At 36.3% G+C, this 26,065-nt stretch overlaps 4 protein-coding genes across 5 annotated transcripts; 2 read left to right on the forward strand and 2 right to left on the reverse strand.

Moving 5' to 3' along the window:
- The first annotated feature begins 7,215 nt into the window (after positions 1-7,215).
- LOC9319014 (NAC transcription factor 56) lies at positions 7,216-9,261 on the forward strand. The gene is made up of 3 exons (XM_021032974.1): positions 7,216-7,650; positions 7,826-8,133; positions 8,226-9,261. The coding sequence occupies exons 1-3, from the start codon at positions 7,461-7,463 to the stop codon at positions 8,817-8,819; spliced, it is 1,092 nt and encodes a 363-aa protein (XP_020888633.1). The 5' UTR covers positions 7,216-7,460; the 3' UTR covers positions 8,820-9,261.
- Positions 9,262-12,927: 3,666 nt separating this feature from the next.
- Positions 12,928-13,554, forward strand: LOC9319015. Its single transcript, XM_002882903.2, has one exon. The coding sequence runs from the start codon at positions 13,030-13,032 to the stop codon at positions 13,348-13,350; it is 321 nt and encodes a 106-aa protein (XP_002882949.1). The 5' UTR covers positions 12,928-13,029; the 3' UTR covers positions 13,351-13,554.
- LOC9319016 (peptidyl-prolyl cis-trans isomerase CYP37, chloroplastic) lies at positions 13,406-16,630 on the reverse strand. Of its 2 annotated transcripts, none has more exons than XM_002885045.2 (12): positions 16,099-16,630; positions 15,668-15,928; positions 15,479-15,568; positions 15,181-15,276; positions 14,865-14,972; positions 14,716-14,765; positions 14,533-14,635; positions 14,367-14,420; positions 14,084-14,242; positions 13,892-14,014; positions 13,757-13,806; positions 13,406-13,666 (listed from the first exon to the last, which is right to left on the reverse strand). In XM_002885045.2, exons 1-12 carry the CDS (start codon positions 16,258-16,260, stop codon positions 13,531-13,533), a joined length of 1,392 nt encoding a protein of 463 aa, XP_002885091.1. In that variant the 5' UTR covers positions 16,261-16,630; the 3' UTR covers positions 13,406-13,530. The 2 variants fall into 2 exon arrangements, with proteins under 2 accessions (XP_002885091.1, XP_020887160.1); XM_021031501.1 differs by having other exon boundaries at positions 15,668-15,933; positions 16,099-16,623.
- A 95-nt stretch (positions 16,631-16,725) lies between these two features.
- Positions 16,726-18,318, reverse strand: LOC9321158. Its single transcript, XM_021031503.1, has 3 exons — positions 18,087-18,318; positions 17,476-17,986; positions 16,726-17,392 (listed from the first exon to the last, which is right to left on the reverse strand). Exons 2-3 carry the CDS (start codon positions 17,960-17,962, stop codon positions 17,013-17,015), a joined length of 867 nt encoding a protein of 288 aa, XP_020887162.1. The 5' UTR covers positions 17,963-17,986; positions 18,087-18,318; the 3' UTR covers positions 16,726-17,012.
- Positions 18,319-26,065: the final 7,747 nt, after the last annotated feature.

The raw sequence follows: 26,065 nt of genomic DNA on the forward strand, positions 1-26,065 counted from the left end.
CTAGCTAGCAACCTAATTTGTATCTATACTAGGATCGAACTCGCGGTCCACCGCGGAGAATATTGGTTTACATACGTTGATTTTAATAGTCGTGTTTTAAGTAGAGCGAATCGGATAGTGTACTTATAAATATTCATAATAACGAATTGCAGAGAAAATGTTAAATTGTTTATAATTAAACTGATCATATTAATTATGATTAAAAAATAGAATTTTATGTTTTAGAATTATTAGATGATTCATAGGGATTAGAGCAGTAAAAATAGGTCAAAAACCGTGGGTCGAGCCCAAATCATCTCACTATGGGGCATATTTGTGAAAATATATTAAATCCGTAAATAAACGGACCACACAGATTGATTCGCAGTGGATCATAGGTTTTAATCGGTTTTCGTCTGCGGGTTGGCGGATCAGCCCGCATGTTAGTATTTATAGATAAAAGTATAATTTATTCAACATTTGGTATTTTAAAAAACTTTTAATAAATGAAATTATAATATTTATAAATATAATGAGATATAAAATTATTTCCTCTAATTTTTTTATTTTTTTATTTTAGTAGTATTTTAAATTTTTGTTACTTTAAAATTATTTAAACAAAATCCACGGACAACTCCGCAAATCAGCATATATTCGCATGACGGATTTGTGTTTCATATATGCTATCTGCGGGTCGTGTGGACCAACTAACTATATGTCAAAATATATTTTGCCTATCACAAAACGGGCTTAACGGGACGAATCAATTCGCTTTGACAGCTCTAGTGAGAATATTATTTAGTCATACAACAAAATAGAGTTTGGACATAGGAATAATAGAATCTATATCCTATTTCTTAGATGAGAGATTGAAACTTTGAAAGGTGAAATATAACGATTAAAAATTAATTATTATTTTTCATTATTCACAAAATTTAATAAATATTTATCATCTTGTTGAATAATTCTAAAAATCATATTCAAGAAATCTTTATAATTTTAAAAAATTAAACTTCTTTGGTAAGCTATAAGTATGAAAATACCATAATTTCGTTTAATTTAATTAAATTAAAATTAGTTACATGGATTTCATATCTATTTAATTTACACGACCAAAATAAAAATATCTATTTAATTTATAAAATAGATGGGTTAGTTGTGATAAATTTTCTAGAAATCTTTTGAAGCAAGTAAGATATCTTTCAATTAATGCTAATTGGCTAAAATAAGTAAAATTAATGACAAAAACGTTGATTGTTATGGAATTAGTTCCAAAAATATATGAACAAATATATTATACGTAATTAATATATAGTATTGTTCGGAATATGCTTTTATAATTAGTTACCATAAATACAATCATATTTTATTTGATTTCAATAAATATTTTATTTTAGTTATATTTTTCATTATAAAATATTAATTAGAAATTATATTCCAAAAAAATCAAATATCCGATTTCAGAATTTTGGGTTAATTTTCTGATTTTGATCCGATCCATTTGTATTTGTACTTCTCTTTTAATAGTATAAAGATTTACATTAATTTTAATAAATTTATCTGTCGAATTAAGCGTCTAGACATCATATTGGCTGGTTCGGTTAGGATGGCACCAAGATATCACATAGGAACTGGTTACCAGCTAAAACTCTCAGATATATACTGTATAAATCAATAAATCTGAATCTAATAACTACAAAGATGCTTGAAATTAGATAGCACAGTTTTTATTTTTATTTTTTAAAGCTCGGAAAAATATTGTCAAAATGTTTGACAGTCGTCCCATGTTTGGCTTGTCACGTTACATAAGACCGTGTAATATGACGTTTAATTTGGCTTAGATATTTTTCTAAAAGAATAAAAGTATTGTATCACATGATGAAAGCTATGGTTACAAATGTACACACAGTGGATTATTTGAAAGTAGGTCGTTTTTTCTGCATAAAGATTTTTTTATGAGGAAAGTTTTAAATACAATAAAAAGTTTGAAGTTAGGTTTACTATTATTAAAATACCTTGTAGTAGAGTAAAATTTACCAACCTTGCGAACATATGTAACAAATACATTATACATGTCATGTTATTCTTATATATACAATATGCATATTAAATGTTTGAATTGCCCTGGCATCCCACTTATTATTCTGTTTTAGCTGGGGCTTTCTAGAGATTTATAGGCTAAAATCCCAGATGATCGAAATTGTCTAATTGTAAGTGTTTCGATTTTTAAACTAGTTGGTAATCAGTTGATTGGTGCACATCTTTGATAAATTATGAATATTTTTTCACTTAAAATAATTATAATGAGTGGATTATCTCATGTTTAACAAGTTTTTTTTAGTTGAATATCTAACAGTTTCATATTAGATTAGAAAATTAAGACATTAAAAAAGTAGAGTTTATACGATTACGACCAACACTTTGAAAGACATTTCGACTGAAGCAAATAATGATATTCTAGCTAGTGGTCATCATTATATTGGTCCATAACAATGATATAATTTGATAGAAACACTTTTAAACTACTGCAAATACACACAACGTACTCAAAATTATAATGAAATTATATTGTTTGAAAACTTCTGGTTATGGAAAATAAAACACTTTCAACTGTTACAAATCTATGCATTTTATATATTCATGTTGTGTGTCATTGCACGATAATAACATCGTTATTTATTTGGTATCTTTATCAATCAAGATTGTTATATGTTGATTTTTCAAACTAAACCATAACATTGACATACGGGATAAGCCCACTATTCAGTAAACCACGTTATGTTGAAGATAACACTTACAAATAGGGTCCCCTTACAAATAGTTTCGAGTGTATATTTTTGGTAAGAAAAGTATTTTAATTATAAAACTCTTTAAGTTTTGTTATAAATGAAAAAATGGGTGTGTATGTGCGTTGTTGTTGAGATTCTGAACGTCTAGCAAAAAAGAAGTGGTGTGCAACCATGTAAAGCACTAGAAATCTTTGTGAATGCAAATAGAAGGATGTCTCTTGATCTGATGGATGTGACCAAAAAATGATGTAATTAAATTGACTAATTAGAGGCAGGCATTTACTTTGGTTGGTACAACGTGTGTAAATATGGTCCACATTTCTCGTTTCTTTCTTTTTTACTGCTTTTGTCCTTTTGTTTTTCAAACGAAGTGCTCTAAACTCTAAAGACAAAACTGTGGAAATAGATTATCAGATTGTATTTGATTTTGTGAACCAACCCAAAAAACAAAGGGACATTTGTCAAAAGAGGCACATTTCGGCAGGCATATTCGGATTTGAGCTTTTTTTACTGTAGACGTAAATAGTTCCATCAAAACTGCACAAGCTAAGACGATTTTGCCCTTATCCCCTGTTTCTCACTGATATTAAGTCATAGGTCAGAAGAGAGAGGGAGTTCTCTTGAATGATGAAGAATTGTGGTGCTCAGAAACGGTGGACTCTTCCCTGTTTGTGGCGAGGTCTCCTCCGGCGTGTTACCTCCGGGATCTGAGGCATTAGAGGATGGTGCTCTGTTTAACGGCAGATTAAGAAGGCGGTGGCTCATGGAGTTGTTTGAGGAGTGGATGTGTTTGGGTCTGGATCTGGCGGTGGTGGCGTAGCTGCTTAACTGATTTTATCCCAAAGATTTTCAAGAAGCTTATCTCGTGGCTTCTCTCGTGCAGTGGTGGTTGTGTGGCGCCTCTTCAGTAGATTATTTTAGTCCACCAATATCATTTCTTGTTTTAAAACCCTCCAACATAATTTATTTACACCAATTTTCGCATTCTTTCGTTATTACTTATACAATGATACACATAACATGAAAACAATAACATTTAAAAAGAACTACTCGTTAAAAATATACGACATTTAGTACATCGACAGAAACCTACAAAAGGCTTTTTGTCAATGAACATAAAATTGTTCATGAAAACAGACATTGGCTTTTTGTCCATGAACATAAAATTGTTCATGAAAACACACATTGATATATAATCAGTCGTAAGGAAAAAGTTAAGCTTAAATAAGGAACCAAAACGATTAATATAAAATGAACCATTCATAAAAGAACTTTCAAAAGAGAAAAACTAAACCCTAGTAGATTGTAAATAGGGAACCCAAACACAATGTCTTAACTACTTTACGAGATAATAAAAGTGTAAACGAAACAATGCTAAATCCTAATCAAGGACTAGTGAACAACAACCAATTTATTTATAATGGACCATTCATTAAGAAGATCTAAAAGAGGAAAACTCAAACTCAAACTGTAAATGAAAAACGAAAATACAATATTTTAAATACTTTACGAGATGCTAATAGCTAAACGAGAAAACGCTAAACCCTAGTTAAGGACGAGTAAACCCAAACCGGATTTATCTACAATGGAATGTTCATTAATAAAATATCTAAAAGAGGAAAACTAAACCCTATTAGTTCGTAAAAAGGAACCCAACACAATAATTTAACTACCTTACGAGATGTTAAATAGTCTAACCGAAAAAATTCTAAATCTTAGTCAAAGATAGATGTATCCAAAACAATTGATGTTTAATGGACTTTTTTAAAAAAAGAGTGTTTGAAGGTGTGTACTATCATGTATTGTATATAGATGTCTGAAACATTGAATAAGGTGTGTACCAACTTTAGCACAATGTGTTTGGTGTGTCTCTTTCTCAATAACGTTTAGAACAGCAAGTCCACAAGCTGAACAAACCTGATTTCCACCAAAAAGTGTTGAACATAATATTGCTAACTAAAACACTTACGATTTCTGGTGTAGTTACCACAACTCCTAATGGCAATACATTTCCAGTTCCATGAGATCAGAACCTGTACCAATTGTTACTATGATCTTCATGAAAGGATGGCTTCTTGGTTTACTATCCATACACATACACACAAACACAGACAATTCAGATGGAAACTTCTAGATTTCGTGTATGCATCACTGCCAAATGCCCATAACAAATTTAAATGTAATTATTACTTTTCAGAGTCTCGAAGACGAACAATTCCACCCTATAATCATAATAATTTACATTAAGAGAAGCTTAATATTATCCTTTCACGCAACATAGTTAACCAGAATATATAATTGTATCATTTCATCGTGATTTACCAGAAAATTCTTAAAAATTACAATAAATTAGCAAAAATTCATCAAGATTCTTATTTTGATTGAACTCGCACAAAAATTCAAACCGAGCAATGAGAGAAAGAGAGAGAGTATGCCTTGCGAGATGGAAAATCATCAGAGGAGAATCAAGGAAGGCCATCGCGAGATTGATTCCGGAGATCATGAAAGTCTTTGGCGGCGAGGCAGAATCCTAATTGTGAGATCTTTGCATCACCAAAATTCCCTAGAGCTTCGACATCAGATACTCTCCGTCTTCACCATCAGGCGGCTATCGAAAACTTCCATCGAATTTTAGAGAAAGGAAGGCGCTTAGAGAGAGGTTCGTGAAGAGCCGCTGGATTTTCGTTGCACAGAGAAAAGAAGAAGACGTCATTTAGTTAAGGGTAAAACTGACATTTCCTATGGACAGAGTGCCTAAATCCGAAAGACATAAACCAAAGTGCTTAAATCCGAAAGGCATTCTACGTTTAATGGTTTTTTTAAAATAACTCAAAAACAAATTGTATTTGATTTATCAATATTTTGTTTTAAACATAAAGAAAAAGCTATGAGAGACAAGGAATCTCATGGTCAGAAGTCAAAACTAGAAAGTCATAAAATAAACCACTCCTAGGAATCTGATAAATAAACAAACTATTTGCACACTAAACGTAATTTAGTGGTCGAAAAATATGCATGGGTTATAATCATATATCTTATGACGTTGGAAAAAAAAACAGAGGAATAAACCTTATAGTTATAACAATTTAAAGTAATCGAAACTTAAAAATGACATGAAATGGGTCGATTTGTTTGTTTCCATAATATTTATTATGTAAAATTCAAAAATATTCTGGTGGTGAGATTATCTCAATAACAAAAGCGTGACATATGACATCTGAAACGTAAAACATTTTTTTTCTCCCACACCCACCCGGCCATCCCTTTCCACGTCATCAATTAACCTTCTGTGGCGATTTCCGTGGGTCCTACTTATCGATGCCACGTGTGAATATTTCGTCCACTAGGAATCACACGTGTCGATTTTTCATTGGAAATCAACTAGACCAGTAACCACACAAAATTAATAAAATCGTATTACAGCATACAAGATGGAAATTAGAAAATTTCTTCAACTTTTTTTTTTTTTTCTTGCGATATTGTTTATATCGTCTTAATTATGTATTATAGTAAAGATATAGCGAGTATTTGATTTTATGTGTTAGTGAATTTGTCATCGACTAATGACGAAAGCGATATATATCTTTTAAAGCTTATATAATATTTTTTGTTTTGTTAAGATATATCGTTTTCGACGTTAATTCCAGCCTCCTCTCCGTTTGTCGTAGTTCGTCTGTGTCGCGAGGCTATACATAAAAGTCATAAACGCAGACAAATTTTTTTGATATTTAATTCAATGGTTAATTATAGCTATTATGTTATTCGCAATGACTAATTTACCCTTATTTAGTTTGGTTAATTTAGTAATTACAAATACTCGACATGATTAGTCAGGCTTTGTATATGTGTCGCATTGTCGCCACATTCAGATCCTTTTGTGCAACCAAACCACACTAAAATCGGCTGAAATATGGGGCATCTTGTACCTTTTACTTATCGCTGATTACTCATTAACATCAAATATATGATTCTAAATTATTTTAGTAATTAAGTGTATGGTAATTAATGTTTGACTCTTTTCTACAAAGCTTTCATAGACAAGTGCTATTTTTTTTTCTTTTTCAAACTATGATGTTTTGTAGTTTTAGATGATTATACCATTGTTAATCTGTCCTTTTTTTTTTCTTCTTTATTAAAGACCGATGCTAATCTATCATAGTTTATCTCTATTAAATTTCCCTGAATCAACATGGTAGGTAACTATTTTTATAAAAATAACGGAGACAAGAATGTATAAATTATGTATCAATTTGAAATAAAAACGTGTTAAAATGGGAAAAAGAAACCATGCAAATATTTTTTTTTACATTACTACAGAGAACAAAACTACACAATTTTTACATGTACACTACATCATGTAATAATAGTAACTTAGATATTCTGTAAGAGAATTAGTTTTGGATAATTACGTTAATATCCGAGGGTGTATATAAATAAGTAACAAAGAACAGAGGATTAAAACCCACGAATTGGCGTTTTATACCATCCCATTTAAAAGAATGATAACGCCGACTCTGTGAAGCATTTTTCAGCACTCCTCCTTTCCTTCTCCCACACACAAAAAAAAAAAAAAATCCAAGAAACCAAAAAAAAAAAAGAGAGAATAATCTCTGAGAGAGTAGTGATATGAGCTTCTTCTCCTACAATCTTAGAAACCTCCGATCACAGTTCTAGATATTTTACAACGGAACAATGGAGAGCACCGATTCCTCTGGTGGTCCTCCACCGCCACAACCTAACCTTCCTCCAGGCTTCCGGTTTCACCCAACCGATGAAGAGCTTGTAGTTCACTACCTCAAACGCAAAGCCGCCTCTGCTCCTTTACCTGTAGCCATCATCGCCGAAGTCGATCTCTATAAATTCGATCCATGGGAACTTCCCGGTATGTACAACCTCATCATCATCATCGTCAACAACTTTTTATTCTTAGTATAATTCAATTTATTTGAATTTGTGAGTTTTTTTATTTTATTTTCCCAGAGATCATCTATGTGATGATGACGTTATGATCTTTTTTTTAAATTTTAATATTGGTTTGTGGATTCTTTTTGTTGCAGCTAAAGCGTCGTTTGGAGAACAAGAATGGTACTTCTTCAGTCCTCGAGATCGGAAGTATCCAAACGGAGCAAGACCAAACAGAGCGGCGACTTCAGGATATTGGAAAGCGACCGGTACAGATAAACCGGTACTTGCTTCCGACGGTAACCAAAAGGTGGGCGTGAAGAAGGCACTGGTCTTCTACAGTGGTAAACCACCAAAAGGCGTGAAAAGTGATTGGATCATGCATGAGTATCGTCTCATCGAAAACAAACCAAACAATCGACCTCCTGGTTGTGATTTCGGCAACAAGAAAAACTCACTCAGAGTATATAATAAATTCATAACATATAATGATTCAACTTCAAATAATCTTGATTCTTGAGTTCTTGATTTTGGATTTTTTTTTTTCTTGTGTAGCTTGATGATTGGGTGTTATGTAGAATCTACAAGAAGAACAACGCAAGTCGACATGTTGATAACGATAAGGATCATGATATGATCGATTACATTTTCAGGAAGATTCCTCCGCCGTTATCAATGGCTGCTGCTGCTACAGGACTTCACCATCATCACCATAATGTCTCCAGATCAATGAATTTCTTCCCTGGCAAATTCTCCGGTGGTGGTTACGGGATTTTCTCTGACGGAGGTAACACGAGTTTATACGACGGCGGTGGCATGATCAACAACATCGGTACAGACTCAGTGGATCACGACAATAACGCTGACGTCGTTGGTTTGAATCATGCGTCGTCTTCAGGTCCGATGATGATGGCGAGTCTGAAACGAGCTCTTCCGGTGCCGTATTGGCCGGTGGCAGAGGAGGAGCAAGATGCATCTCCGAGCAAGAGGTTTCACGGCGGTGGAGGAGGAGGAGATTGTTCGAACATGTCTTCTTCGATGATGGAAGAGACTCCACCATTGATGCAACAACAAGGTGGTGTGTTAGGAGATGGATTGTTCAGAACGACGTCGTACCAATTACCCGGTTTAAATTGGTACTCTTCTTAATCAAATGTGTTTCGCTGCCGGTGTGAAGAATTTTCCGGTGAGAGTGAAAAAATTTTCCGATTGGTGGGGACATTTGCATTATATAAATTTGAGATTTGTGTATATGTTTTGGGTTAATTAATTTGGTCATAGGGGGTTAGAGGAAGAAGATTATTTAGAGAGCGGAGAAGAAGTGAGGCAACAACATATAGAAAACATAGGATTAAAAATGTATTACTGTTTCTTAATTTTAATAGTTGAATGTATAAATCATATACTTAGATGTTTTTATATTGTTTGTATAGATGCATATAGTCTTCTCAATGATATTTTGAGATTGTATTTTCTTGTAAAGGAAATGATTAAAAAAATCGAAAAAAATAAATAGTTGTGTAAATGTGTATTGTATTTCACATATGTTCAACATCAATGATGTTTTTGGAATGAGTTATTGCTTATGAAATTTTGGAGGTTAATTTATATATATTAAGAAAAACTTCTACTACATTTTATAAATTTAATTAATGAGAATAGTCGATGGTATCTCATATTTTAAAGCCTAGATGGCTTTTTTGGACAAAAAAAATGGGGGCACTAAGCAATTGTATCTGGATAGCATTAAACGCATATATACTCACTAGTCGTCAGTTTTACTAAAACCGTGTGATTAGAGAACCATCAGAGTAACAAAAAGAATTGTATAATTTCAAAATTAAACAAGAACTCTTCCCATACATGATTTTAAATCAAAGTAAGTAGTGTATTAACTGGATTTGGAAAATAATATTTTACACTATCAATTTTAAAAGAAAATTATGTACTTATTTAGTTATAATGATGATATTCTCTTATTTCAAGCCCATGCATCCTAATTTTATATTCCACTTCTTCTATAACGACGCAGTGGCCTATACACATTAAAAAATAGATTTATATAGACTTTATATTATAAAAGATAGTTAAAACCAATCCTCTTTAGAAACATCCTGAACTAGCTGAACTGATCAAAAGTAATGATAAGCTTCAACTACGTTTGTGTAGATAAGAAATTTCAATAATTGCATGTAAAGTTATAAATATAATGTATTATTTATATTATATATGTTATATATACGAGGGCCATCTCACGTTGATTGCGATTTCTCTTCTTATTTTCTATATATTTTTTGTTTGTTTTTGTATCATTAAATTCATACCAAACCAATCCTCAATTTTTTTAGCTAGAAAATTATTTGTCTCATCAACCCATAATCTTTTGGAAGCAAGAGCAAAACAAATTCGCGCAACTGGATAACTGAAAAAGGGAGAAGAAGAGATTTTCATTATTTTAGAGATAAAATTATGCGTTTGTTTTCATGGTTATAATCTAGCAGTCTACAATTGTTTACTGTATTAGAGTAGTTAAAAGTTAAGACAAACATTTTTTTATAACATCTAAAAATGAACGTAAATAAAATAAATCGAATCTATAAATTAAGATATTTATTTCATATTCATCTTACCTCAAACTTTAGTAATTTTGTCCTTGATCATAATTAATTATATGATTTGAACAAATAACCCCCTACTTAAAAGTGTTTCCAGATATGTTCAGGCGTGGATGTCATTTTCCGCTCACAACCTCTTTTTTTTTTTGTCAACCTGCTGGGAACTTAGGTTTTGATTAGACATCGCCAAATATATTCCATTAACCATTAGGCCATACACTCACAATTACAAGCACACACAATAAATCCCAACTTTAAGGAAATATTACATTTGTTTAATTAAAAGATGAAAATGATTTTTTTGAAATAAAATATAAACACTAAGAGGTAGTAAGTATTCTTAGAACATGATTTTTGCAATATGTATTTATCTGGTGGTTATGTCACGAGTTCTTCTAAAAAGTTTGATTCGTAATAAATAAATAAATTTATATCTCGTGGAAACTAGATGAAGTTATCTGAGATATCGCGGTATAGCGTATTTTTTGGACCCTTCAACACGTAAATCATATTACGCCTTTACAATTAGTTTTAGGTTATTTTTAATTTTATATATCGTATTATGTGTTCTTTTTCATAGAACTAGTCGTCCACAAATTTTCTGCAAAAAAGTAAAGAAATTGGGTGTTTAAGAAAAATAGAATGAAAAGATATATTGGAAAAAAACAGTGTGTGTACATTAAAAAAATGGCCAGCAATGGGCCATATGCTTCTACATCAGCAAAAGGAATCATTATCTTTAAACCAAGAAATTAAAGACGCCTTTAACTACATTCCTCTTCTGGATAATAAGTACACACCACCTTTCAGAAATTTTTATATCCATAGCACTTAGTTTTAGAAAACCTATAGTATTTATTTCAGGTTACACTTGCCATATTTTTCACACACTTATCTTTTTTTTACATTTCCTATTTTCTTTCTTATATCTTTAGAGACTCATACAATTCCTTGAAATATCTATATTTTCTCTCCTCGTAACAATTTGGTCCTAAAAATCCCAAAAGGAAAACGGTGCCTTGTTGTTTTCACTTCATAAGTTGTTGAAAGAAAAAGAAAGAAAGATTCTGTATAAACAGAAGTAGCAAAATAATTAATTAAATAGATCAAAAGCGATTAAGATGAAAAGAAAAAAAGAAAGCAAGAGGCAAGGAAAATGCACAATGAAGATCGAGGACAGCTATGTATATAGAAAAGCAAAAACAACCGTTACATTATGTGGAGAGATTATTAAATGAAAACCAGTAAATACATTTCATTGTAATGGATTGTACAATAAGACCCTAAAATTTTCCACAAAAAAATATCTTTACAAGTCAATACTTATTTGGAAAATACAACTCAAATTTACTTTCACAACCATTGTTAATGAAAACAACAACAAAAAGTGAAAACAAAAGAGCACCAAAGCGGTATCAATCTATTACTACTGCAATTGATTTCACTGATAAAACACATCTTATGTTATTTTGCCATACAGAAGAAAATGTGTACGTGTGTGTTTACTGTTTTATGTAATAAATTGCTGATATTTATATATATATATTGTGGATTAGTAGAGATGAAATATTAATGAAGGTAAAATAAGGGTTGGTTGGTGGAGAGGTAATGAAGAGATGAAATATAGACAGATCGGGGAATATGAACTAACGCTGTCTTCAACTCTCAGTTGGCTACATGACGATCCTTTGATTACGATAGGAGTGAATTTTTAGAAACCCTCCAAAAATTATTTAATAAAAATCATTTACTATCGTAGGAGGATAATAAACACTTTATTCACAATTTCAGTTATATATGTGAGTCATCATTACATGATGGATTCATCAACGTACAAGGATTTGATTCCAAAATTATTTATGATTTTCCGTCATATTAATTTATATGAATTTGATGTTTTGTTTTATCTTGTATGATATTAAATTTAGTCTTCAAATAAAATTTGCAAAATGATATATATATTGTTTTTTACTCCTGGACAGACGGATTCATCATTTTTTTATTTAAAAAAAAAAGACAAATTGGATAAAACAATTACTTTTGTTATTTTTTGTTTTTTTTCCTATTTTGGCGCAAATATATTTAGGTTTACAGCTTCAAATACAAGTACATTCCATTGTAGCTAAAAGAACCACAAAATGGTACAAGTGAAGGAAAAAATTAGAAAGATCCAAATATCCAAATGATGCAGAAGCCCATTTTTTTTAATATCCAATATGATATAATGACAATACCAATTATTAAAATTACATGGACCTCTTTCGGAGGTGTGAAACTTTATATGGACCTCACTAAATTTCAGTTTATTCTGAATAGTGAATATGGTCTAAACTCTAAAGTAGATTGGATCCAAAAAAAACCAGCCTAGCTTTGGCCTTTGTGTGAGAGTAAGCGGGTAAAAGAATAAAGGAAATTTACTTTGTTCCAAAAAAAAAAAAAAAGAAGAATAAAGGAAATAGAATTTGGCCTTTGAATTTTCTCATTTTGTTCTTCCAAAAGGTTTTCCGTTGACCTGTTGGTGAACTTGGAATTTGTCAAACATTCAAACTTTGACAAATAGAGCATTCAGAATTTGAAACTTAGACCAACCTCTCCATTACAAAAACATGTAACCAAGTCAGTGGTCTTGTTCTCTTGTGTTTCTTTAATATAGAGAAGAAGACTCCCTTGACTCTCTCTCTCACAGCCAGTTTATAAAGAAACGTTTCTTGCAAAATTCTAAGCAAGAGAGACATTAGTTACTTATGCAGGTTGCGAGAAGGATCCCATCAGGAGAAGGCGTAGAGATGCCGGGAAGATCAGAGACGAATCGGGTCAGACGAAGAAGCCACGGCTCGGGTCTGAGGGTTCGAGTAGCTTGCACGTGCTCAGGACGGCCTGGTTCGACGAAGTGTGCACGGCACGGGTTTATGGTGCCAAGCGATGAGAGGCTTATGCAGAAGGCGAGTGACGGAAGCAGAGAGGTGTTGAGGAGAGCTTTGACACCTCCGATCCGGCGGATGAATCTCCGGTGGTTGAATTTCAGGCCAACACCTAGCCGACTCTGTAAAATGTCTTCTGTTTGATCATAAAACTGGGACTCAAAAATCAAGGCTGAGAACTTTTTTGTTTGAATGTAAATAGAATTCAAAGCTTTTCTTTTTCTTGTATTGATGGAAATCCAATAAGAATCAGACCCAATTGCAGAGAGTTGAAACTTAGCACTCTGTTTATGGACAAGAAAGTCTTAGAATAAAGGAGGAGAATCAAGTGGATGAGTTGATGTTGTTGTTGTTTTGAGCAGGCAAAATAAGGCGATCTTGGCCTTCAATTAGTTTTGCAGATTTGATGATATCTCCAGTCTTGATCTGCCCAAGAATATCTTTTCCTGCTGTTGTGTATCTGCAAGAATTTTTGACCAACAAAAACAAATTTATTAATCCAAATACAAAGTTCTCAAAAATTGAATGGAAACATTCTAAAAGCCAATACCCAAAAACCGAGAACTGCCCTTCGTCAAAGGATAAACCTCCCAAGCCAGACTGCAGAAAATACAAGAATCCAAAAGCAAGCGCCTTTAGTATCAAAAATGGAATCAAGCTGAGGAAGTTTTGGAGTGATGCGTACATTTCTTTTATCGTATAGGTAGAAGAAGAATTGGTAAGGAGAAGAGTATTCGTCTGAGGTTTCACTGTGCGCCATTGCAACAGCTCCATAAACCGATAAAGGAAGAACTGGTAACTCCCCATCCTTCCAATGTCAAAATGCAAAGTCAGATTTTCCGGTTTTTATTTGCGAGTAGAAGCGATTTTGTTATACCTGGACACTCAATGGGGTTCGGTAGAGAGGTTCGAACTGTCCAGAAGGCATTACTTCCAATGGAACACTAACACTCTCCACCTTACCACTCCCATCCTCTGTGATAACAGCCTGGTTCACTGTATTGAGTTTGGCTCCATCATATGCACCGCTAGTTACCTGAAAAAACCCGAGAAGCAAGAGTTTGTCGTGCCCAATCATCATTTCAAGATTTAAGAGTACAGTCTCTTTAGGTTCAAGATCCGGAGCTTTCAAAGGTTGAAGTCAGGGTAAACTACCTTACCAGTTTTGCAAAATTCCCTGCTGTTAGAGGTGCTGAATATCCATCTATAACGATCTGAATCCACAATATAAGCAAAAGCAAGCATTTCGTGAAAAAGCAGCTCAAGTAATTGTGGCGTAAAAGGCAACAACAGCCGCATATATAAGATCAGATTTAGCTCTGATACCTGGATTGTAGCACTCTTTCTTTGATCACCCCCAGCTGCAGCTGAAAATGTTGAACCATCACCTTTCTCAATGGTGATTTCCACAGTTCCTCTTCCTGCTAACCTACAAAACCACAGAAGATCTGTTTATTTTGCAGCTAATAAGAGGAGTTTAACTCAGAGAGACAGAAAAATTGGACTCACCTGGGATAGTTTAAGTATTGCTGAGGAAGTAAAAATGACAACCCAGATGCCTGCAACAACACTCTTTAACGTCAGCAACTAATTCTTGAGCTTATGTGTTTCATCAACCTACCCACAAGAGATGAGGGGGCCAGAAGAATTGCACGTACCTGTAATAACTCCAGATCCGCAACAGTATCTAGTGATGCTGCCAGGCCAAGGGACACTTTATCAGGATCTTGTTTCTTAATAGATGTTTTAAGTGCTTGAAGGCCACCCTATCAAACAAAGGAAACATAAGGTTTTATACCCACTTCAAAACTAAATGAATCTAAAACATAAAACCGCCAATTGTAATGAGCTGCAAACTAAGAGAACTTTTCATTTAATAAAACCAGATCATCTTTCACCTAAATGTTATGAATTTGTTACAGAAATTACAGTCCATGAACTTGAGAACAGAGTTATGGTTTAACTCCCACGTACCTTGCCATCAATCAGAGTTGCATACAGTTCTGAGCCCTTGTCTTTTAAGTCTGCTGGTATACTAGCCAATATCTTATCCTTATCGTCTATAGCCACCTGAACAATTTCATCAAAAAATTTCAATCTTATGCTTCCACTATTCTAGCAAACGTACTATAAATCAAGAAGTAAGTCCATAACTTCAATGCCAATCAATCAAGAGTCTCTCAGAACATATGAAACTAAGCGCCTAAAACAAGATCAATAAAGTACTATTGAGAAGCTTCTACAGACAATAAACAAGAGTAACAAAGTTTACCTTTAGAGCTTTCTTTACATTGCTCTCCATGGTACCATAAGGCTTTCTTTGAGGAATTCTGAGAAGATATGATATATCTTCCAATGAAGCCTAAGGAACAAGAACAACATAATAGTATAACAAAATCAATAATTTCCAAAAGAAAATTCACCACATTTAACCAATAGAAAGTCTAAGACAGTGACGAGCCTGTATTATCTTCATGCTTGGATTAGCAGGAATAGCCCTCCTTAGAGCAAGTTCGCCAGTTCTTGGAACTTTCGTGTCCGGAGAGTAAAGAACTGCCTCTGCAGGTGAAATGTAAGCAGAGTCTAGACCAAGCAAGGGCAATGGAGACCAAACTTGAACAAATATCAATATCGTTGCAACCAATTTCTCGAGGTTTTTAGATCCAGCTTCAAAAGGGTTCAACTTTGAATCAATTGAAGAATTGCAGGAATGTATAAGTTCCTGCACTGCTGAAAACAAATTTATCACGAATCCATAAACCCTAAAAATCGAATTTTGATTCTAACGCTATATATAGATGAAGAACACTAAAAACCCATAAACTACCAAGTAAAACCCTAATTTGAAGTCAGCCTAGAGCATTGCACATTGGAGAGAATGTTAAACCCGACCTTAGTGCCATTCTTAGAGCATTGCATGCGGAAATCTCCGGAATTGGTTCGATTAAAGGGTGATTTGGGTTTTACGAAGAGGAATTTACGATTGAGAGGCGAAGGGTTGAGGAAGAAAATCCGGTGAGAGACGACGGTGGAAGATGACAAAGGAGAAGCCATTGATGTGAAGCTTGCAAGTTACAGAGGCAAGGATAGGGAGGAGAAACGATGAGCTTGCTTTCTTCTTTGGCGCGCCTCATCTTCGAGACGCTTACGTGGAGATATGTGAATATTAAAAAACGGCGTGGTGTTCTACGATGGAGAGTGATGCTTGCCAAACAACTCAACGTTTTGAGAATTCGCTTGTGCCGTGTGTTTTACGAAGAAAAGTTAGCGAAGGCTTGGCCCAAGTACACTAAAATAAATAAATTAATAAATAGGGGACAGATATCACATTGACGTGAAAGTGACAATGACATGTCATTTAATGCCCCAACCATATCTACTACATAGATTAGACGACATTCTTGAAATTCACTCAACAAAGCTCCATTTTTTTTTTTTCGTACAGTTTCAAAGTGTCGCTACTTCTCTACACGACGTTAGTTTTTTTACACGCGTTTGAAATCGCAACAGTGAAAAGACTATTTCTCTGAATCACACATTCAGATTCAGCTTAATATGTTGTTAATAAAACTATAGCTTATACAAATACAAGACAAAAACGCAAACGCAGCGTTATGCCTCTTCATCAAGCATCTGGTTCCGCTTCGCCTCCCCAGACGCCACATACATTTTGATTTTCTAGTTTAGTACAGTAGATTCGTAATTAATATATCACAATTATAGTTTCAAACCTCCAGACTTAGACTACGTGCCGTTTTCTATAGAACGAACCGACACAAAACACAGCCGTTTTGAACGCCACGTCATCATCTCCAATCGAGGCGGACTTCACGGGGTCCGGCGACGAGTTCACTGGGTTTCCGGAACGACACGATGTGGCTACCGGCCATAAACGCCGTGACTCGCTCGGAGACTCGGATATTTTCCATCTTCAGCTCCTGAAGACGCCGCACGTACTCCGGCACGTGTAAGAGATCCCAAACCACACACAAACCTCCTGGCTTCACAACTCTAACTATCTCTCCGAGCACTCTCATTCTCTCCGCCGCCGCCTCCACCGACTTCTGACCATGCTCTTTCCCCACCGTGTGAACGAACACAGACGAGACCACCACGTCGAAGTAATTATCCCCAAACGGTAACGTTTTAACATCTCCTTCACGGCAAGTCACATACTCTTGCACACCTACGCGATTTTGAACCACACAAACAATGAGAATCTAAAATTCGATTGAAATTGGAGGAAATTGAACTGAGAAGTGTTGTTACCTTCGAGTTTAGCGGTGCGGAGAGTGGAGAGAGTTGTGCGTTTAGAGCGGTCTAACCCGACGACCCGACCGGAGCTACCGGTTTTCTTAAGCTGTGTAGCGACGGCATTGAGGAGGATACCACGGCCACAACCGAGATCGAGAGCAGTTTTGACACAAGACCAGTCACCGACGGAGCTAACCATGCGTTGAGCCATCTCGTACTGTAGCGGAACATCGGAGTAAACGAAATTAGCGGCGGCGAAGAGTAGACAAACCGCGGAGAGAGCGGTAACAGCGCCAGTGAAACCCGCGGCTAACCTGGCGGCGCCGGAGAGGAAGAAGGAATCGAGGAAGAAGCAAATCTGATCGAAGTAGATGAGGAAGAGAACAGAGAGGAGTGAGAAGAAAAAAGCATGGAAGAGAAGGAAGACGAGTGTCTGCCATTGTTCGATTCCGTAAATAGCGTAGATCTGAGTCCAATCTCTGTTTCCGGCGGTTTTACCCATTTGATTCCAGATTCCGATCAAAATCTGAGGCAAGAAAACAAAAATCCGATCTATTAGCTCGACAAATTTGAAATTCGAATTTCAAACTCTCACTAACTAACAAATAAAGTAAAAAAGCAAGTACCAAGAGGTTCAGAGATGGTGAAAACAAGCTGTTTTCTTCTAGAAACAAGAACAGATCTCAGAAGTTTCAAATTGAAAAACTGAATCAAGCAATTCCTGAGCTGAGAGTGGATCAAGGACGATGAAGAAGAAGAAGAAGAAGAAATGGTGTAGGGTAAGTGAAAGAGTATCGTCGTCACAGGAACATGTTGGTGAGAGAGTGAACTTATGAAGAAGAATGGAATTATGGAAAGGGATATTTTTTGCAACTTTTGGTCTAATTACAATTTTTTCACGCGCTTTCTTTTCACTCTATGCTTGTCGGTTTCTGCATTTTCAAACCACTGGTTTTTCTTTCTTTTTTTTTTGAATTAAAAAACCACGTAAAGTCGCTAGATTTTTAATTTGGAGGTTGCTAACAGAAAATCATTAGCTAACCTTTTTCTTTTAAAATTAATTAAGATACCTTTAAGTATTAAATACTGTATACATAACATACGTAGTATTATTTATTTTTTGGTAAAGGTATTTTTTCCTTTATTTATAATTGTGGATGTTTTTTTTTTTAATATATGAAAGTTCAAGCCCGAAAGTAGGATGTTTTTAAAATTAGTACTATTTTTTTTTACCAATGCTAATTAATTTTTTTTTTGTTTCTCTTGTTTATGGTGAACACTTATTAAAGCTCTTCAGTCAAATTAAAACAGTAGATTTAATGACTATTAGTATACAAAATGTGGAAGGTTACTCAGTAATGACAATATCATAAACCACTATTTCATGTTATTTAATAATTTAGGTCTGTTATCATGATCTCGAATCTCGGAACACAGTGCATGCATGATAACAAACATTAAGTGAGATATTTCTAATTTCTAGATAGTATCATAAACCACTATTTCATGTTATTTAATAATATAGAAATTAGAAATATCTCACTTAATGTCTGTTATCATGCATGCACTGTGTTCCGAGATTCGAGATCGCCTGCAATTCTCCTATAAAAAAAATAAATAAGAAAATGTGTATATGCATGATCGATGAAGATATCGTAAATATATGTTTTTTTTTTATCGTAAATATATGTTACCATGGTGATGTGTAAATGCTTAAGATTGCTTATTTATTTACTGAATAAAGTACAGAATACTTATAGGATTACAGAGAGAGATACTAGGTATTCTCCTAGGTATTTACAAATGACTAATGTACCCTTAATCCATTCTACATACTTCTATACGCCCCCTCAAGATGGAGGGAGGTTGATCACTCCAATCTTGTTCATGGCTGTCACGAACTGCATTCGTGGAAGAGGTTTGGTTAGAGTGTCGGCAAGCTGGTCTTTGGTTGAAACATGAGAGACCCGTAGTGATTTGTTCTGTATTTGGCCGCGAACAAAGTGATAATCAAGGGCAATATGTTTCATCCGTGAATGAAATACCGGGTTTGCACAAAGGTACGTTGCTCCAATATTGTCACAGTAGATTACCGGTGTGGATGAGATGATGACATCATTTCAGTGAGAAGATTGCATATCCATTGGAGTTCTGAGGAGGTGTTAGCTACCGCGCGGTATTCAGCCTTCGTAGACGATCGTGCAACTCCTCTTTGTTTACGGGAAGACCATGAGATCGGGTGTCTTCCAAGATAGATGACATATCCGTTTGTGGAGACAAGGTCATCCGAGTCCCCAGCCCAATCTGCGTCGGAAAATGCATGGAGTGAGAGGATTATTTTTGTTGAAAAAGATACCATGAGATATTGTTCCTGCAAGGTATCGTAGGACACTTTTTGCTGCATTCCAATGATCTGTGGTCGGACGGTGCATGTATTGGGATAGACGGTTCACATCGTAGGCGATGTCAGGTCGTGTGAACGCTAAGTACTGTAGGCTTCCAACCACTGTTCTTTACTCTTTGGGATCGGGAAGAGCGTCTCCGGAGTTGAGGGTGAGCTTAGGTGTTGACGGTAGTGGAGTGGAGACAGGTTTTGCGTCCAGCATCTTTGTTTTGGTGAGGAGGTCTACGATGTACTTCCTTTGCATCATATGCAGTCCTTGGTCCGTGCGAGTTACTTTAATTCCCAAAAAGTAGTGTAAGTCCGACGGATCTTTGATGGAGAATCGGGCTGCCAGTGAATCAAGTATTTGTGTGACCAGCGTGGTGGAGTTTCCGGTGACAACAATGTCGTCAACGTAGACTAACATGTATGCTAGATTGGTGCCGTGATGATAGACGAATAAGGACGTGTCTGCCAATGCGTTGACGAAGCCACTTTTCAGCAAGTAGTTGCGAAGTTCGGTGTACCACGCTCGCGGAGCTTGCTTGAGGCCGTATATTGCTTTGTTTAGGCGACATACATAGTCTGGCTTGTCCTTATCAATGAAAGCTGGGGGTTACGTCATGTATACCTCTTCGGAGAGAGAGCCTTGAAGGAAAGTTGTGTTGACATCGACTTGTTTGACTGGCCACGATTTGGTCACTGCAACTCCGAGAACGAGGTTTATGGTGGTGGACTTGATGACAGGAGCAAATGTTTCTGAGAAATCAATACCCCATCGCTGTTGAAATCCTTTGGCGACTAGCCTTGCTTTGTACCTGTCAATCAAACCACTAGGAAGAGTTTTCAATTTAAACAGCCATTTGCAACCAACCACATTCATGTTAGGCCTGTATGGAACTAAATCCCATGTGTGATTGCCCTGTTGAGAGTCAATCTCTTGTGACATTGCATTTCTCCACTTCTGATCTTGCATCGCCTGGTTCAGGTTCGATGGTTCGAGTTCTGATTTTTGGCGGAGGATGGTGGTAAGGGAGAGTTTTTGTTTTGGCTTGGTGATGTTGTTTTTGGATCTTGTCCGCATAGCATGGGTGTTGTTTGGTGGGTTTGGTGGCTGAATTTCAGTGGTGATTTGCTGGTTTTGAGAATCGGCGGTGGATGATGTCGGGGAATCACGAGAGGAAGAAGATTATTGTGGGCTGATTTCAGTTGGGCCTGTTTCTGATGGGCTTTTATTGGGCTCAGTATTGGAAGAGGATGAATTAGAGGAAAGTGAGGGAATCGTACCTGAGTTTATCGGCGTCGGCAACGGTTCTAGACTTTCCTGCGCAGCCGACGGAGAGTTCTCCGGCGACGGTGGTGGAAGGACTGAGCTCAGGGGCGGCACCGGTGGTACCACAACAGTCTGATGAGGAACCGGAGTGACCAGTGGCATCGATTGCTGGGTTTCGGGCTGCGAGGGTTTTTGGGAGTGGGAGTTAGGGATTTTGAATGGGTATGTGTGTTCTTCGAAGCTGACATGCCTGGATACATAGACTCGATTTGTGGTAGGATCGAGGCATATGTATGCACTTTGGGTGATGGAGTATCCGAGGAAGACACATGATTTGGACTTGTCTTCTAGCTTGTGTTTGTTGTAGGGTCGAAGCCATGGAAAGCATTGGCAGCCAAACACACGTAGTTTGAAGTAATTGGGGATGCGTCCGAACAGCTTTTGATATGGTGAGATATTGGCAAGAATTGTTGTCGGGAGCCGGTTTATGAGATATACGGCTGTTGCGAAGGCGTATGGCCAATAGGTCTTGGGAACAGCGGATTGATGTAGCAGCGTCATGCCTGTTTCCACGATATGGCGGTGCTTCCTCTCAGCCAGGCCGTTGTGTTCGGGCGTATGCGGAGGTGTAGTGAGGTGTGATATCCCGTGTTCGGTAAGGAATGAACGTAGAGCGATGAACTCTCCTCCATTATCTGAGTATAAATTGATGATTCTGGTTTTGAAATGGTTTTCTACCAGTGCTTTGTAGGCAATGAAGGTTTCGCAGACTTGGGATTTTTGTTTAAAAGGGTAAAACCAGCTATATCTTGTGTAATGGTCAACAAGTATAAGGTAATACTTGTAGTTTTCGTTTGATATGATTGAAGATGTCCAAACATCTGTAAAGATGTATTGTAGTGGGGCAGTGGTGGTAATGGAAGTGTTTGAGAATGGAAGTTTGTGACATTTATTGATGGAACAAGAGGTGCAAGACAAGTGTTTTTCTGAAGAATGAGAAACTGGTAATTGAAATTGCGAAACAATAGAGTTTAAAACAGAATTTGATGGGTGGCCAAGTCGTGAGTGCCAGAACCCAACAGAAGTTTTAGGTGATGGAGACGCGTAGAAGGTTTTGGCAATCGATGGAGACACTGGCAACTCGTAGAGCTCATCCTTGGTTACTCCTTGGAGTAACGGGGCCCCCGTGCTGAGATCCTTCACCTGAAAGTGCGCAGGAAAGAATTCAACAGAAACTCTATTAGCGTTGCAAAGCCTATAAACTGAGATTAGGTTTTTGTGGATATTTGGGACACATAGGACTTTATTTAAAGACATGTTACGAGAGGGTAAGGGTAAAAGGGCTGAACCAGTGTGCGTTATGTTTAGACCTAAACCATCTCCAATGAGGACCTCTTCTCCACCCGTGTAAGGTTGGTGAAGTGAGAGGTTACTGAGATCTGATGTGATATGGTGGGTCGCTCCACTGTCCAGGAGCCATGGATTTGCAGAGAATGGAGAGGCTGTTGCAAGATTCGCTCTCGGTTGCCAGGGCACAAATGGGCTGGCCTGTGGCTGCACGTTGTTGTTTAGGTGGCTGGGTAGGGCAAGCTGTGGGCACCTGCGGGCACTGTGGCCATGGACACTGCAGATTTGACACCATCCTTGGTAAGGCTTTGGTGCTCTTGTGTCTTGTTTGTTGTTATAGTTTTGTTGCTGCCAATGGTTATTAGGTCGCGGAGAGGACTTGTTGTAGTGGCGGTTGTTGTTGTTGCGATGAGTGACCACGTTGGCAGTGGCTGGAAGATTGATTGAGGCTGCTGCATTTGCCTTGGCGATGAGCTTCCCTTCTTGATTGAGGAGTCTTTCATGGACTTCTGTGAGTGACGGTGGCTTGTCCTTGGCAGCGATTTGGTCTACCACCGGTTTGTAATCTTCTGGTAGGCCATTGATTACATACTCCACTTGATTATCATGCTCAATCGGTTTCTCCAACAGTGCAAGCTGATCAAACTTTGTGACAAATCCTTGTACATATTCATCAATGGTTTTGTTACCTTTGGTCCATAGCGGGAGTTGATCCTTGAGTTGTCGGACATGTGATCTGCTCGGATTTGCATAGGTGGAGCGCAGTTTCTCCCAGATCTAAGCAGCAGTTGTAGCACGGGACAGCAGTGGTTGAACTGACGTGGAGACAGCACCTAGCAAGGCACTGTAGACAAGTTTGTCTTGTCTCTTCCAGAAGGCATGATCCGGATTGGCAGATGTGACTTCGTTGGTGGTGATGGTCGTCGGAGGAACGTCAGTGGTTCCATCCAAGTATCCAGCGAGTTCATAGCCGTCAAAGAGGGCATGAACTTGTCGGCTCCACATGAGGTAATTGTCTTTGGTGAGTTTGGTAACATTTGCGGTGTTGACGTTGAAGAGAGTTTTATTATTGCAGACAATTGCATCATTGGTGGAGGTGTTTGAGGCAGCCATTGGAGAGTTTGAAAGTGAGAGGGAAGAAGAAGAATATTATCGTGGAGGCTGGAAAAAAAAAAAATTAGGTCTTAGGTATCGACGGCTCTGATACCATGTAAATGCTTAAGATTGCTTATTTATTTACTGAATAAAGTACAGAGTACTTATAGGATTACAGAGAGAGATACTAGGTATTCTCCTAGGTATTTACAAATGACTAATGTATCCTTAATACATTCTACATACTTCTATATGATGGAGGTATATCGTACAGTATACTTTAGTAATGTTATAGAAATTTGTATATATTTAGTTTAGGAATTATCACTATAACTCCAAATCTAATCACGTTTCTTGTTGTATCAAAGCGAAAATATCGATTTGATTGGAACGGACTATAGTTAAGAAATGCGATGAAACAAATGATGGACAAAGAGGAGGTGACATAGACAAGGGAGAGAACATCTGTTGCGTAAGATTCTTGGTAAATCAATGGTAAGTTCAATCATCAAATTGCAGCCGTACATCTTACACTCTCACCACTTTCCAGGACGACACGTGGCATACATGTCAATATTTGATTCTCCGCTAATCGTGGTCTTGTTACGTGAATAGACCCCTTGTAAATTAAGATCAGACAGCAACTAGATTCTATTTTCCATTTTCTGATTTTCCCTTCAATTATTCACCTTTTATTAGGACACAAATCCGCTAATTTTTCATAATCGCCGAAATTACCGCAGCAGCTAGTAAACCGAAAGTAACCTTATTTTTCTTTCAATTGTTTCTAAACCAAGATTACTCAAATAGGTCCATCACAAACCTTATAGTATGTTTTGTATATTATTTTGATGTTATATTAACGACGCAGCTGTCTCATATGGATCACTTTTTTTTTTTTTATAAAACATTTTAAAAACAAACTTCCCGCTGAATATTCACACTCTTTATTTATACAAAAGAACCTAATTAGAAAATAGTCAAAATACTACTCTCTCCGTTTTTTTATAAATGATGTTTTAGGAGAATGCATATACTGTATATTAAGAAATCGTTTAATTTTTATTTATTTTTAAACTAAAACATCATTTATTATCTAATCAACCAATAAAAAAATAATCTACAGAATATAAATCGTCAATTAAAAACATCATCTATATAAAAATAAAATTAGAAACTTAAAACATTACTTATAAAAGAACTGAGGGAATAGTACTATAAAGAGTTTTTGGGGTCCAATGGTTTGACGAAATGTAAGCAAACGTAAAATGAGTATGGGAAACAGAAGGAGAGGCATTAACCCCACCGGCTTTATTAAATGCTCTTTTTGAATTACAAACACTAAAGTCTAAAGCTTACGTTCCTACTTGCTACACCATTTTTCTTTCACATAATAAAACAAAAGAAAAGTCTATTATTTTCGCAAATGCGTCTCCATCCATGGATAATTTATTCGATATCCTTATTGAAAACCGGAGAAATCTAGCAGGATATTGAACTATTTCGAATATATAGCTATTGAATTTTGGACGACGGAAAATAACTATTCTTTTTCATATTTTCATAGCCGAAATCAAGTTCTATATATTTGTTGTATTGTCTTGTTTGATTCAATAGCTCCCACAAATCGATTGCATATGCATATCGAAGAGGTTAATCTTAATATCGAATATTGAATACGATAACATTTAAAGAAAAAAGTGCATGAAGGTTGTCCAATAAAATGGTGGATTGTTTTTTTTTTTTTTTTTTTTTTTATTTTATCAAACACCATTTAAATTAAGTTATCGGAAAGACAAACTCTCCGCTGGGAAGAACCATTCAGGAACTGAGTTGCTTACATGGGAAAAGAGACTCTTCCGAGTCCGAGCTTTTTTCGCTAAACAGTCAGCTCGAGTATTAAAACTACGAGAAAGAAAACGAATACTAAAAGAAGGAAAAAAACAACGAAGAGACCGGAAGGAGGCCAATTCTGCTGCAAAAGTTGGCCAATCTTCTTGATTATCGAGAAGTGATATCATGTCGGAGCAATCTGTTGCGAAGGCGCCATAGGTGACTCCTAGCGAGATCAAACATTCCATTGCCCACAACAAAGAGTCCATTTCCGCATGGAGCGATGAAAGACTTCTTCTCGAACTCTTGAGACCGAGATGAAGGATCCGATCTTGATCAACTAGTACCCATCCATGTCCGCTTAAAGTATCCTCTAAGTGCCATGAGGAATCCACCTGACATTCCGATGTCTGAGGATGAGGGGAGAGGTTCAGAAGCGTGCGATCAAGAGCCTCGGTATTTGACATACCATTCAAAAAGGCTTGTTTCCAGACCGATGCTTCTTTTAAGGCCAAATTTAGAATCTCGAGGGGATGCTCCCTAATGTTTTCGAATACAAATCTATTACGACTTTTCCATATATACCAAAGTATCCATGGAAAGAATTCTAGCACATCCTCTTCAATTCCAAATTCCCGGCCTCGCCAAAAGAGGAAGTCAAAGTTATAGAAAAG

This window comes from Arabidopsis lyrata (genome assembly GCF_000004255.2).
Source record: "Arabidopsis lyrata subsp. lyrata unplaced genomic scaffold ARALYscaffold_3, whole genome shotgun sequence".
In the NCBI taxonomy this organism is placed as follows: Eukaryota; Viridiplantae; Streptophyta; class Magnoliopsida; order Brassicales; family Brassicaceae; genus Arabidopsis; species Arabidopsis lyrata.

Bases quoted from the DNA above. Each gene is read 5' to 3' on its own strand.
- LOC9319014 (XM_021032974.1), top strand. From the start codon at position 7,461: ATGGAGAGCACCGATTCCTCTGGTGGTCCTCCACCGCCACAACCTAAC. The intron at 7,651-7,825 runs GTATGTACAACC...TTTTTGTTGCAG, and splicing joins CGATCCATGGGAACTTCCCG to CTAAAGCGTCGTTTGGAGAA. The intron at 8,134-8,225 runs GTATATAATAAA...TTTCTTGTGTAG, and splicing joins ACAAGAAAAACTCACTCAGA to CTTGATGATTGGGTGTTATG.
- LOC9319015 (XM_002882903.2), top strand. From the start codon at position 13,030: ATGCAGGTTGCGAGAAGGATCCCATCAGGAGAAGGCGTAGAGATGCCG.
- LOC9319016 (XM_002885045.2), bottom strand. From the start codon at position 16,260: ATGGCTTCTCCTTTGTCATCTTCCACCGTCGTCTCTCACCGGATTTTC. The intron at 15,929-16,098 runs GTCGGGTTTAAC...TCAGCAGTGCAG, and splicing joins GCTCTAAGAATGGCACTAAG to GAACTTATACATTCCTGCAA. The intron at 15,277-15,478 runs GTAAACTTTGTT...GAAATTGTTCAG, and splicing joins ATGTAAAGAAAGCTCTAAAG to GTGGCTATAGACGATAAGGA.
- LOC9321158 (XM_021031503.1), bottom strand. From the start codon at position 17,962: ATGGGTAAAACCGCCGGAAACAGAGATTGGACTCAGATCTACGCTATT. The intron at 17,393-17,475 runs GTAACAACACTT...AAAATCGCGTAG, and splicing joins CCGCACCGCTAAACTCGAAG to GTGTGCAAGAGTATGTGACT.